General features: G+C 36.3%; 1 protein-coding gene across 1 annotated transcript in view; it reads right to left on the bottom strand.

Moving 5' to 3' along the window:
* LOC119558495 (phosphoribosylformylglycinamidine synthase-like) overlaps positions 1–13,511 on the bottom strand; it is a 118,187-nt gene extending 104,676 nt beyond the window's left edge. The window contains exon 1 of the mRNA XM_037871999.1: positions 13,191–13,511. Coding sequence (XP_037727927.1) covers positions 13,191–13,197 — 7 coding nt within the window. The 5' untranslated portion in view covers positions 13,198–13,511. The remainder of the gene's footprint in view (positions 1–13,190) is intronic.
* Between the last annotated feature and the right edge of the window lie 688 nt (positions 13,512–14,199).

Raw genomic sequence — 14,199 nt, 5'->3', positions numbered from 1 at the left:
AGGATTGCTAAAATGCCTCGTCGCAGGCGCAAAGGTCATAAAAAAAGGTCATAAAATATATAATTAGGAAAGTATTTTTTATTTGCGAACAATTTATAACTGTTACCAACAACACAAATAGTTGTTGCAAAGGATTGCTAAAATGCCTCGATGCAGGCGCAAAGGCCAAGGTAATGGAAAAATTCATGGAATATTATCCCTTGACCAAAAACGAAAATTTCTTCTATTTGGATAATAAAAAAATATATATTAATTCAATGCTTTGATTTTTCCATCAAAATGCTTGATAAATCTAGTTGTTTGATATTCTCTAACTAACTAACTCTCTAACTATTCTCTAACTAACTAATTGAGTAATAAGTTTTCATGTGTCTATTTAATTTACCAAAAACAGTATTAGTCTTCTCTCATAAAATTGATCTTTCGGATCCCTCTAATTCCCCACCGGTGAAATATATGTTCCTCATATTTAATAATGATGGTTTGTCAACCCCGACCAACCTCCGCAAAATCGATGGGTACTTGTAATTCATATTTAAGATATTTCCATCCTTCTCTAACTAACATCCTTTTATCCATCATGTAAACAGGCTTAGAATTGTATTGCATGCTTCAACCCCTAGCCACACCCACCACTATAACAGATTTGACTTTTCCAATGGCTGCCCCAGCTACCTTAACTGTACATTTCTTTTGATTTTTTTTTTCTTTCTAAGCAATGTACACAATTTTTAAACTGGTTCTGACCTCCCTCTTTTATGGCATCCTCTACTTTATTTTCGTTATATTTCTGATCTTTTCCTAACAGTAGGTTGTTAAACTTTTATCATTTTATGGGATTATTGAGCACCCGAAATCCCAGATATTAACTCATAACATGTAACTAGCAGAATATAGTCAAAGATATCAGACTCTAAAAAGACAAGATTTACCTACAATTCAATTTACCATCTACAATCCCTGGAGAAGAGTTTAGTATTTGCAGTTTAATTTTCTAATTTATTGATTTCACAGATTCCCGCTGGTGAATACCAATTTTTAGCAAATGGCTGCCAACTCCATACCATTCAGACACTGGTTTGCAACCTCATAGAACTGACTCTCAAGGTATCTTTAATGCACAATATATTTCCGTCTCTCTTCTTCTAATCAATATTAAAAATTTCAAAAACTGGTTTTGGAGTTCATTCATTCATTAGAGTTACATTTTTAATTTGAGACATAGCGCTGACCAACTCACATTGGTCTGCCTCACCATTAAGTTTAAGACATTCTAAGTCTGATATTGAATCCCTTATACGAAAAATCATCTCCTTAACTTCTAGTAGCAGTCGTGACAGCGGATTATTTTCGATTTCCGCATCGTGAAGATCAATTTGGTGTTGTAACTTGGTTGTCTCCATCAGCAGTTCGGTGATTCGATTTTCCACGTTTTCAATATCAAAGAGATGGGAATCGATATTGTTTTCGCTCTGCAAATCCACCAAGCGCCATTTCAGGATGTCCAACTCTTCTATAGTATCGTAATAGATACTACCGAATTCCCGTCGCGACTCCTTGGAATCCTTTAAAATTTCCTTAAAGATTCTTATTTCAATCATTTATTTTAAAGTCAGAGTGGTTGATTTGGCTGTTGATTTCAGTCATCTTTTGTCTTTCGATTTAAATTTTGAACTGTTTTAGGTTTTGTAAAATCATCAACCTGGAAAAGACAGAACGTAGAACCATATTTCTCCTTAACACATACATTTTTTGAAAACTTAAAAGGTAACCGTTTTCTCTTTCTATCCACCACCACCATTTTGACCACAAGACCGTAGACAGGTTACACTAATAGATTTCATCTAAAACCCTAATTGAATCAAAAAACGCCCACGCATAACAAAACAACGTTTTTGTGTATATTCTGTTAGGAACCACCAACACCCCTCTTACACTCCTACACTCTCTTTCCCATCTAATGCTCGCTAAAGAGGGGGAACTTATCGAACTCACGCTTGTTTCACACCACAAAAGTATGCGGTCTAATATCCTTCAAACAAAGACCATAGAATAACAAGATGCGTAACTAGGAGTAAGAAAATGTACACAGGCGGGCTAATTTTTGCAAAGCAACCCTTACACGTATAGGAATCTATTTTTAGAATGCCGTTGCTTTGGTTCCTTCTCTCTCCCTCTCTCTTGCTATCTCGCTCACGACACTCCTCGCTGTGAAAAAGTCAAAATTCAATTTTTGTCCAATTGTCGATTCTTGAATTATGTTGACGAAAAGGAATCGATCTAAGAGACGCATTGCTCATGCGAATTATAAGCGGGCTGTGGCGCTCTGCGTATGTTGGTAACCCGTGGATAATGGTTTTGACTTCCATGTTCGAGTCCACTCAGAGACTGGATTCATCTAAATTTTTTTTATGTTTTTTTTAATTTAATATTTTTTTAGCTGTACTTTTTTGATTATTTTTTTTTTAGATAGATTTTTTATATTTTTAGTTTGTTTTTAATATTTTAAATATTTTAAATTATGTTTTTATAGCCGACATTTTTTTTAGATGTACCAATTGGGACTTTAGCACTTAATCGCTCCTATAGATATATTTTTTTTTGTGTAAATTACATATCAAAGCCTTTAAAAATATATCCAATAACAATAAAAACATGAACACAATAAGTAATTCACTTTGAATAAAAGCGTAATGTGTACTCGAGAAAACGATTTTTCATTATATTTTGTTGAATATGGTGAGTGCAAAATGCAAATTTTTGATAACTAGATTAAAGCTTTACTGTTCAAAGATCCCCAGATATTTATTTATTTATGACGAAGTACATTTAGCTTATTGCTACTTTTACATTTGTCTGGGGAGTCTAGCCACTAACAATGTTTGTACAGCAAAACTCTAATCAATGTATCTAGCATTAGCATTTTATGTGAATAGCACTCATGATTTTCATTAATTAAAAAAAAAAAGATTGCATAAAAAAAAAAGTTGTTCCCAGTCGGGGTTGAACTCGACCTGCAATTCCCGCGGTTGAGCGACTAGACCCCTGGCCTACAGGCTATTGACACCTCACGTTAGTTAAATGTGACATTGAGCCCTTATTGCAGCAGACCACACGAAATGATTCACCAACACAACCAAAGAGCTTTGCACGGACAACGCACACTAGCAAAATCGAAAATCCACATCGAAAATCCACACCAAAAATTTTGCCGTACATTCCGTTGTATGGCTGTTACGCATCTTGTTATTCTATGGTCTTTGCTTCAAACCAACACCACAAAAGTATGCGCTCTAATATGCCTCAAACCAACATCTTTTGACCACAAGACCGTAGACAGGTTACACTAACAGATGTCAACAAGAACCCTAATTGAATCAACAAAACGCCCACGCATAACAAAACAACGTTTTTGTGTATATTCTGTTAGGAACCACCACCACCTCCACCACCACCACCACCTCCACTATAAAATTGAAACATTTAAGATTACCCTCCCCTTAACTTAATACAAGTTAGAAGCAACATACTTCAAGTGACCTGTGTGCAATCATTACACTCCTACACACCCTATTCGGGTAAAGATCACTCTAAGCAACCACAAAATCCTAAGCATGACAAAACACCCCCTATCACACACACACCTTTAGGGTGAGAAAAAGACAAGACAAAACAAGACATATCAAAACACCCCTCTCTCACACTCCTACACACCCCTTTCTAACCTCATTAAGTGACTAATTAGGGTCGCCACCACCACCACCCCTTTTTCTAATCATGCTAATTAGGTCATTAAAACACCTGCGTGCAACCATGCGTGACTAATTAGGGTCACCCCCACCCCCTTTTTTGACATGATTTATTACTTAATCATGCTAATTAGGTCATTAAAACACCTGCGTGCAACCATGCGTGACTAATTAGGTCACCGCCACCCCCTTTTTTGACATGATTTATTACTTAATTATGCTAATTAGGTCACCCCCACCCCCTTTTTTGACATGATTAGCATATTACTTAATCATGCTAATTAGGTCATTAAAACACCTGCGTGCAACCATGCGTGACTAATTAGGGTCACCCCCACCCCCTTTTGTGACATGATTTATTACCTAGTGAGCCAGCTCCCGTATTACCTATCTACTAGTCTCGGTATTTGCCATTATTAGTGCGGGATACTTTAAAATAGTTTTTGGTAACCTATCCGAAGGAAAAACTCCTTTAAAAATAGATTTTGTCTTTGAATGCTTAGAAAGAAAATGTTCAATTTGTAAAGTATTCATTTTAAAAGAGCGTACGAATATTTCTTATCTGCTTATCAATATCAATCATTGAATCGTATTCACAGTATACCAAGCAAGTAACTGCTTCAGCAAGTGGTTCCGAAAATCTTCCTTCGATTCTTATAGTACATTGAGAGATTAAATTTGAACATATAGTTGAATTTGATTGATCAGCAGTTAAGTCAAAGGCTAATATAAAACTGTTTGAATCAAACATTTCCATGGTAATTTGTAGTTCACGATCGTAATGTTTAATTCCACATGATCTAAAAAGCATATTATAACCTCTTGAGCTTTGAACCTTTTCAGCGTTTGAGTAATCGAACTCCAGAACCTGGGAAGGAACTTGAACTTCATTAACCAATAGGTTAATTGAATTTTAAAATGTTCAAATTGAAATGGGTCTAAGGTTCGATTTCCTAAGTATGAGCGGTTTTTAACCATACAAAAGGCCAGCAAATTTGGTATTTGACCTGGATATGATATATATGATTTGACTTCAACCTTACTGAAGCAAACCACCCATTGCTAACCGTACCATAACCCCAGAGTCAAGTTGGTTACCTACAATAAACACCGATGGTGGTGTAAAGGATTGCTAAAATGCCTTGACGCAGGCGCAAAGGTCATAAAAAAAGGTCATAAAATATATAATTAGGAAAGTATTTTTTATTTGCGAACAATTTATAACTGTTACCAACAACACTAATATTTGTTATAAAGGATTTGCTTTAATGCCTCGACACAGGCGCAAAGGTCAAGGTATTGGATAAAATTCATGGAATATTATCCCTTCATAAAAGAGGTCATAAAATATATAATTAGGAAAGTATTTTTTATTTGCGAACATTATAACTGTTACCAACAACACAAATAGTTGTTACAAAGGATTGCTAAAATGCCTTGATGCAGGCGCAAAGGCCAATGGAAAAATTCATGGAATATTATCCCTTGACCAAAAACGAAAATTTCTTCTATTTGGATAATAAAAAAATATATATTAATTCAATGCTTTGATTTTTCCATCAAAATGCTTGATAAATCTAGTTGTTTGATATTCTCTAACTAACTAACTCTCTAACTGTTCTCTAACTAACTAATTGAGTAATAAGTTTTCATGTGTCTATTTAATTTACCAAAAGCAGTATTAGTCTTCTCTCATAAAATTGATCTTTTGGATCCCTCTAATTCCCTACCGGTGAAATATATGTTCCTCATATTTAATAATGATGGTTTGTCAGCCCCGACCAACCTCCGCAACATAGATGGGTACTTGTAATTCATATTTAAGATATTTCCATCCTTCTCTAACTAACATCTTTTTATCCATCATGTAAACAGGTTTAGAATTGTGTTGCATGCTTCAACCCCTAGCCACACCCACCACTATAACAGATTTGACTTTTCCAATGGCTGCCCCAGCTACCTAAACTGTACATTTATTTTGATTTTCTCTTTTTCTTTCTAAGCAATGTACAGAATTTTTAAACTAGTTCTTACCTCCCTCCTTTACGGCATCCTCTACTTTATTTTCGTTATATTTCTGATCTTTTCCTAACAGTAGGTTGTTAAACTTTTATCATTTTATGGGATTATTGAGCACCCGAAATCCCAGATATTAACTCATAACATGTAACTTGCAGAATATAGTCAAAGATATCAGACTCTAAAAAGACAAGATTTACCTACAATTCAATTTACCATCTACAATCCCTGGAGAAGAGTTTAGTACTTGCAGTTTAATTTTCTAATTTATTGATTTCACAGATTCCCGCTGGTGAATACCAATTTTTAACAAATGGCTGCCAACTCCATACCATTCAGACACTGGTTTACAACCTCATAGAACTGACTCTCAAGGTATCTGTAATGCACAATATATTTCCGTCTCTCTTCTTCTAATCAATATTCAAAAATTTCAAAAACTGGTTTTGGAGTTCATTCATACAAAAGAATTAAATTTTTAAAAATTATTAAGCCAACAGAGATAATAATGTTTTTGTGATAATATCCCATGAATTATACATAATTCTTATTTGTATATTTTCAAAATTATTTATTTCAGAAAATTATTCATTAATCGCATTCAAATAATATTCTAATGTAGCTTGCATTTTTTTAGATTTATCAATAGAGTTTCCCAATTATTAATATTACATGATATTGCATCATATCTATTTTTAAGATTAAATATTAAAATAGGGTCGTCCTCGCGAGACATAGCGCTGACCAACTCACATTGGTCTGCCTCACCATTAAGTTTAAGACATTCTAAGTCTGATATTGAATCCCTTATACGAAAAATCATCTCCTTAACTTCCAGTAGCAGTCGTGACAGCGGATTATTTTCGATTTCGGCATCGTGAAGATCAATTTGGTGTAGTAACTTGGTTGTCTCTATCATCAGCTCGGTGATTCGATTTTCCACGTTTTCAATATCAAAGAGATGGGAATCGATATTGTTTTCGCTCTGCAAATCCACCAAGCGCCATTTCAGGATGTCCAACTCTTCTATAGTATCGTAATAGATACTACAGAATTCCCGTCGCGACTCCTTGGAAACCATTAAAATTTCCTTAAAGATTCTTATTTCAATCATTTATTTTAAAGTCAGAGTGGTTGATTTGGCTGTTGATTTCAGTCATCTTTTGTCTTTCGATTTAAATTTTGTACTGTTTTAGGTTTTGTAAACTCATCAACCAGGAAAAGACAGAACGTAGAACCACATTTCTCCTTAACACATACATTTTTTGAAAACTTAAAAGGTAACCGTTTTCTCTTTCTATAAGCGCGTGAGAAAAAATTTTCAAATATGATTAAATAAAAACGTATTTGACTAAATAAACGATCTCATTTATTTTAATGTATATTCTGTTAGGAACCACAACCACCACCACCATTTTGACCACAAGACCGTAGACAGGTTACACTAATAGATTTCATCTAAAACCCTAATTGAATGACGCATAACAAAACAACGTTTTTGTGTATATTCTGTTAGGAACCACCACCACCACCAACACCCCTCTTACACTCCTACGCTCACTTTCCCACCTAATGCTCGCTAAAGAGGGGGAGGTTATCGAACTCACGCTTATTTCACACCACAAAAGTATGCGGTCTAATATCCCTCAAACCAACACCACAAAAGTATGCGCTCTAATATCCCTCAAACCAACACCTTTTGACCACAAGACCGTAGACAGGTTACACTAACAGATGTCAACACAACCCTAATTGAATCAACAAAACGCCCACGCATAACAAAACAACGTTTTTGTGTATATTCTGTTAGGAACCACCACCACCTCCACCACCACCACCACCTCCACTATAGAATTGAAACATTTAAGATTACCCTCCCCTTAACTTAATACAAGTTAGAAGCAACATAATTCAAGTGACCTGTGTGCAATAATTACACTCCTACACACCCTATTCGGGTAAAGATCACTCTAAGCAACCACAAAATCCTATGCATGACAAAACACCCCCATCACACACACACCTTTAGGGTGAGAAAAAGACAAGACAAAACAAGATATATCAAAACACCCCTCTCTCACACTCCTACACACCCCTTTCTAACCTCATTAAGTGACTAATTAGGGTCGCCACCACCACCACTCCTTTTTCTAATCATGCTAATTAGGTCATTAAAACACCTGCGTGCAACCATGCGTGACTAATTAGGGTCACCTCCACCCCCTTTTTTGACATGATTTATTACTTAATCATGCTAATTAGGTCACCCCCACCCCCTTTTTTGACATGATTTATTACTTAATCATGCTAATTAGGTCATTAAAACACCTGCGTGCAACCATGCGTGACTAATTAGGTCACCCCCACCCGCTTTTTTGACATGATTTATTACTTAATTATGCTAATTAGGTCACCCCCACCCCCTTTTTTGACATGATTCATTATTTAATCATGCTAATAAGGTCATTAAAACACCTGCGTGCAACCATGAGTGACTAATTAGGGTCACCCCCACCCCCTTTTTTGACATGATTTATTACCTAGTGAGCCAGCTCCCGTATTACCTATCTACTGACACTTCAAATCAAACTGGAACTTATTGGATTGCATTTTATTTTGATAGTCGTAGGTCAGCAGAATTTTTCAATTCATACGGTCAATATCCCCAGAAAAAAAAATTTTTTTAATTTTTAAAATCTAACGCTTAAAAAATTTTTGTTAATAAGGAACAACTACAGGGATACTTTTCTAACACTTGCGGACATTATTGTATGCTGTACGGTCTTTTTAAAAGTAAAAAGAAAACACTAGATATTTAAGTAAAATTAATTCGTTTTATTTATGGTTTTGGAGCAATACGTTTGTTTAACTTATAATATTTAATCATTAGACTAAGGGCTTCCTCTTTTAGTGCAGGCAGCATATGACACTGACATGTGTCTGGTCCAGATGAGGCATCATCGTCGCTCCAGGGACAAAGCTTATAATGGAATCCAAACTTCGAATGGATTAACTCTTTTTCCTCTAAATCCTCCAAAGTAGCTTTTAGGAAGTCCATACTTTGTAGGTGTTGCTCGAAAAGCATGCCTTCAAATTGCATCAAGAATAGTTCAATCTGTTGAGCGTACACTTTTAAGGAAAACTATTTCTTTTTCAGACTGATTTAAGACTGTTGTTGGATTTAAAAAGCTCAGCTCTTTATATTGAAGAATTTTATTTACTTTACTTATTTACTGATAAAAATTCAATTTGAGCACAACTATATCTGTTCAGATCTTTTCCTTTATATACCATATGAGTTATTCCATTCTCATTTAATTTCCTAAATGGTGTCTTTGTCGAAAATTTGTTCACATAACTTTTAGGTAGAAATATCCAAACATCTCTGTCGTCCTTATCAGTTAAATACAGAGCTATTTTAGTTCCATATGGTGTCTTTTTCAGCTTATATCCAGTGATCTTATACTCAAATCCAATACATCGATTTTCAATTTTTGTGTAGCCAATCACAGGCTTCCCATCATTTAAGGTCTCTAAGAAGTCCTATCAAATTCAACAAAATTAGTTGATAATGTATTTACTTTTAACTTACATGCATACCATTTTTGATCCGCGTAAGATTGGATTCGTTGTGCACTAGTACCTAACTGTTGTATACTAATTCTTTAACCCGAAATTACATGGTCTTTTATACTTGTCAAGAACTATATATTTCTATCAATTCATGTGGAGTTATTGAAATAACAATATGTCTTCATTATACGTATCAAAATACTTATTCAAACTATGTAATACTTAAGAATGAAGTCAGAAATACATATCAGTATGTCTATCTCTTTTTATATTTATATAAATCTTTCAATAGCGTTAAAATAAACTTAGTGTATATAACGTAAGAATTGTCTCTCAGATGCTATATAAGATACATTTTTTATAGAAAAGTCAGTTTATTTTTAAAAACATCGAAATGGTGAAGTATCATTGCGAGTTGTGCTCAGAAACAAAATCCTTTACTACTCGCAGCGGCCTAAAAGCGCATACCTTAAAGATACACAACTTCGCCTATCAGAAATCTAGATCTTCCTTTTATTATTGTTATTTCTGTCCTAAAGTACGGAAAATTTGGTTGCGATACGACTTTAATATGCATCGTCTGTTGGTTCACAACGCAGAGCTAAAAAGTATTTTGAAACCAAAGAAAAAGTGTCCAATAAATAAAAAACAATTATAAGATCTTAATTTAAAAAATAGTTTTTACTTTATTTTCCTTAATGTAATGTGTATTTATAATTAAGAAGTTAAGAATCTAGATCAAATAAAACATCTAGTAATGCGTTGTCATCTCCATCATCCAGCAAAGTTAAATAATGGTTAGTCGGTGGCGGTTGAGGTCCCATAAGTTCTTCAAAGATGTGGTCGTCGTTAGGGAAAACATCTTCTTCTGGCCTGTATAGGTCGTCGTCCAATTGAAATTCCTGTGCACACTGATATTCACCTTCGCTTTCATCGTGGGTGATAAGGGATTCCAAAAAAGCCTGCGTAGTAGTCCCTAATGGAAACTGGCTCCATTCAAGAGACTCCAATCCTCGGTTCCTATTTTGGGTCAATGATGCAGCCGATTGAAATACGGTTTGTAGAAGGCGATCAACCGAATCTTCTGATTCGGAAACCTGCACAAGGTCCATATCCGAGTTTTCAATTATTTCAAGATCAGAATCTTGCGTGGGTGGTAATTCCAGGTTGTCAATCTCAACCTCGTTTTCCGAATCGACAAATTCTACGGTTAGATCCATAGGTTTGCAGTACTGAGGCATTTGAAGAACTGATCCTGAACAATTTGAGTGGTGTCATTTTTATAGTCTAAAATGTTAACTTAACAGGTTGACATCTACAGGGAGTGCATACAGGCATGTTGTACTCCTAGAACCAATCCGATTGGTTCTCGAATATAAGGAGCAGCCCAATACCCCAGTAGAATGGTTATTAGAAGGAAAACGAACACAAGTATTGATAACAAGTTACCGGGGGTGAACGTGGTGTAGGAGGGGTTAGGATGTAGGTAAATATCGAAGGTGTACAACTTTGACATAGGTTAAGGAAAGGCAATCTCTGTGTAAGCAAGATATGAATAAACGGTCAGTTAAGGTCGGGCCAGCATTGGCATAAGATGTCGCGATGCAACCATTCGAATTTCCCAAGCCTTAAGCTAAGAGTAGCTATTAAAAGGGGTTGCGGAGGTTTTTTAGGCGGTTTTAAATGTATTTTGTATAAGTTGTTTTTAATTGCAAGCGTATACTCATCCCATAATCAGTGTGTTTGGTATTCCACGGAACCCTCCCGCTTTATTGCATTTCAAATATTTTGACCCCTCGTTATCTTCTGAGAATGAGCAGGAGAAAGTGAACGTGCGTACCCATGAACCCGAATCTCACCCCCTACCCACGAGTCCTTGCTCATGACTGCTTGTGCGCGAAGGTGTGAAATTTTAATTTTGTGAGTTTTGTTCAAAATGTGCAGTTTTTATTTTAGAACAGAGAAAAATATACCATTGGAAAGGGCTTGAAAAATGCTTTCCCACAAACTTCAAAAAATCGTAAATATGAACGCGGATATCTCGGAACATATCAAAGATAGAGAAATGGGATTTCAGATTTAGATTCCTTAGGCTTGAGCGCAGCGCAAGTTTGTTACGCGAATATGACACGCCCACTCTAACGCCCACAAACCGCCCAAGCCTGTGGCGCCCACAATTTTCATGCTAGATACAAAATTTTAACTGAAATGTATTGGTCTGGTCAGTACCTAACGATTGATCCAAAAAAAACTTTGCCACGCCCACAACGCTTAAATCTGTCTACCGCCGGTAGATGGCGCATTTCAATCTCGCTTTGCTGCTTCCATATCTCCATTTTCCTTTGGTCCCTATAGCTGAGTAACGGGTATCTGATAGTCGAGGTACTCGACTATAGCGTTCTTCCTTGTTTTGATTAAAAACTTTGTGACGTTTTCTTTGTAATAAACAGTAGCCAATATTAGAAATGATATATAACATTATAAATTTTATTAACTAAAGCTAATAATTTTAAATGTGTTTAAGTCTTTGCAGAATCACAAAAAAGGGAAGGTTATGCCTCATTGGACTACGGGAAAGACATCCGGTTGGCATTCGTGAGGCAAAAGAACAAAATTTATAAAGGAAAAAGCGCCCTAAAGAAGGCCAACCCGGAACCAGGAGCCGAACCAGAGAGCGATTCTGATTAAAAATAAATTTAAAAGAATATTAAATTGAAATCCAGTTTTATGTATTCCTGGGGAAAACATCCAAATATTTGATTTTTGAATGCTTCTAGGTGCATTCCTGGGTACATGTTACAGGTGCAATAAAAAAGAGTACACCCAGGTGTTTAGTATGTTGCTTCCAGGGGCATTAAAGAAGAGAGCACCCAGAAGGAGTTTAGTATGTTGCTACCAGGTGCATTAAAAAAGAGTGCGCCCAGAATGTGTTTAGTTTGTTACTTCCAGGTGCATTCCAGATATATGCTTCCAGAAGCATTCAACGGGTGCATTCTTCTCAGACTCATCATTTCCGGAACACCTTTTTGATGCCATTTCATAATGAAAGAACGCTTGCTGGAATGCTGTCACTTACGACTGGGTGTACTCGTTTTCGACAGCGCGCTCTGCCGAAATATACCCTTCAATTCTAAAGTTCTAAGCTAATTTTGAGAGACTATTTAATTATTTACTATTTTTAATAACTAAAATAGTTAATAAACAAATAGATATTAAACAATCACTTGCGTACATTTCTTGTAAATTACCCATTTGAAATTTTTGATATGAAAATAAAACTTCGTTAAATGATTTTGCGTCATTTACATTTGATTTGATTTTAGTTTTAAAAGCGCGCGCTTCTGGGTGGGAAGAAGAACGCGCTAACTTTTTGTTTTCCCTTTGAGTTTCTCTTCTTGCGTTCGCCTAAGGTCAAAAATTACATAGAGCTCACCGATTACTACGATATTTAAAGATTTTAAATATTTAAACGTTTTTCCATCGTCTAAAAGTTAATCCGCTACATCAGTGACATATAAAAGTAAAAGTGCGTGAATTAATTGTGCTAAATAGTGGAAATATAACAAAATTACAACTGCTTACGTCGTTCTGTAATTTAACAAATTCGAGCTGCTATTTTAACTCATATATATTACCATTTTCACTCCCTGGAAAAGTGTTATTTTTTCCGCAACTTCAAAGTAAATTAATGATTTAATCTTTTGTCTGATCGATCAATGTGTTTTTTTGAGCAGTGATTAATCGTAGGGCATGCCTATGTTAAATCCTGCACCTTTTTTTATACAAATTGAGCGCTCGGTGATGATCTTCCCACTTTCTAGCTTTTTCTAACGTGGGATAAAAACTTACTCAGCATTCTCCTTGACGAAGAGGTCGACCACTTGGCGTAGGTTGGCTGTTAAGGGAGCGGGGCGGGTTACCCATTCATTTTACAAAAACCACAATTATTGTCAACTTATCTTCATTGTTTTCTTTTACTTTTTGATATTTTTTCACTATACTGTACTCCAGTTTTCTTCACAATAAAAATATAAAAAGATATATGTACGAAAGTGTATACAAAAAAAAACTAAGTGTAAGAGCACCTTAACGCTTTCAGTGTAGATTATTTGTATTCTTCGATGGTCACTTTCTTTCTCTTCACTTTCTCCCGGTCAGCGCACTTTAAAACTTTTGTTTCTCTCAGTGTAGAACTTTTCTTTTAATTGCTTTACATTGTCTGGTAATTTTTCTCTCAGTATTGTTTTGGCTCCTTTTATACTCTTGTTCTTATTTGAGCTTGGCGTTTCTGCTTTGCTGTCCCATGTTCCACTTCGTTCCAGCGCGTCGAAAGCCGTTTTCGGTGTCTCCTTTGTTCTATCCTTTTCTCCCTCTTCTTCCCATAGACGCGATGGAAAATTTTCAACATACATATGCCCATATATGAGCTGACTTGACGTCTTCAAGAGTAAGATTATCCAGACACTTCTAATTGGGGCAGGAGCTCTTCTAGGTAGTTTTTAGGGAATCGCTGGATGCCGGCGCTTCCGGATAGAGGTGTTCCGCGAGGCGTCTGACTATGGCCGTGGCGGACTGCTGGCGGGGTGCTTCTGGAAGGTGGCGCTCCGCGAGGCGCTTGACGATGGCCGTGGCCGGCTGCTGGCGGGGTGCTCCTTGGGCAGCCGCCTTAAGATTTCTGTCAGAAGTGCTCCTCGGCGCGACGACTGAGGTGCGAAGTGATCTTCTGTCGAGGGTGCTCTCCGGGGCCGCCGCCTTTGGACTTCTGGCCGTGGGGTGCTCCTCGAGCAGCGGGCCGTTGAACAAAATGGCGAGAAAGCGCGACTCAAGCGCTGAGCGCGATCAGGTTCGACCAAGCTGT

This window comes from Drosophila subpulchrella, unplaced genomic scaffold (assembly GCF_014743375.2).
Source record: "Drosophila subpulchrella strain 33 F10 #4 breed RU33 unplaced genomic scaffold, RU_Dsub_v1.1 Primary Assembly Seq104, whole genome shotgun sequence".
Taxonomy (NCBI): domain Eukaryota; kingdom Metazoa; phylum Arthropoda; class Insecta; order Diptera; family Drosophilidae; genus Drosophila; species Drosophila subpulchrella.
This window is presented reverse-complemented; position numbering and strand designations above follow the sequence as displayed.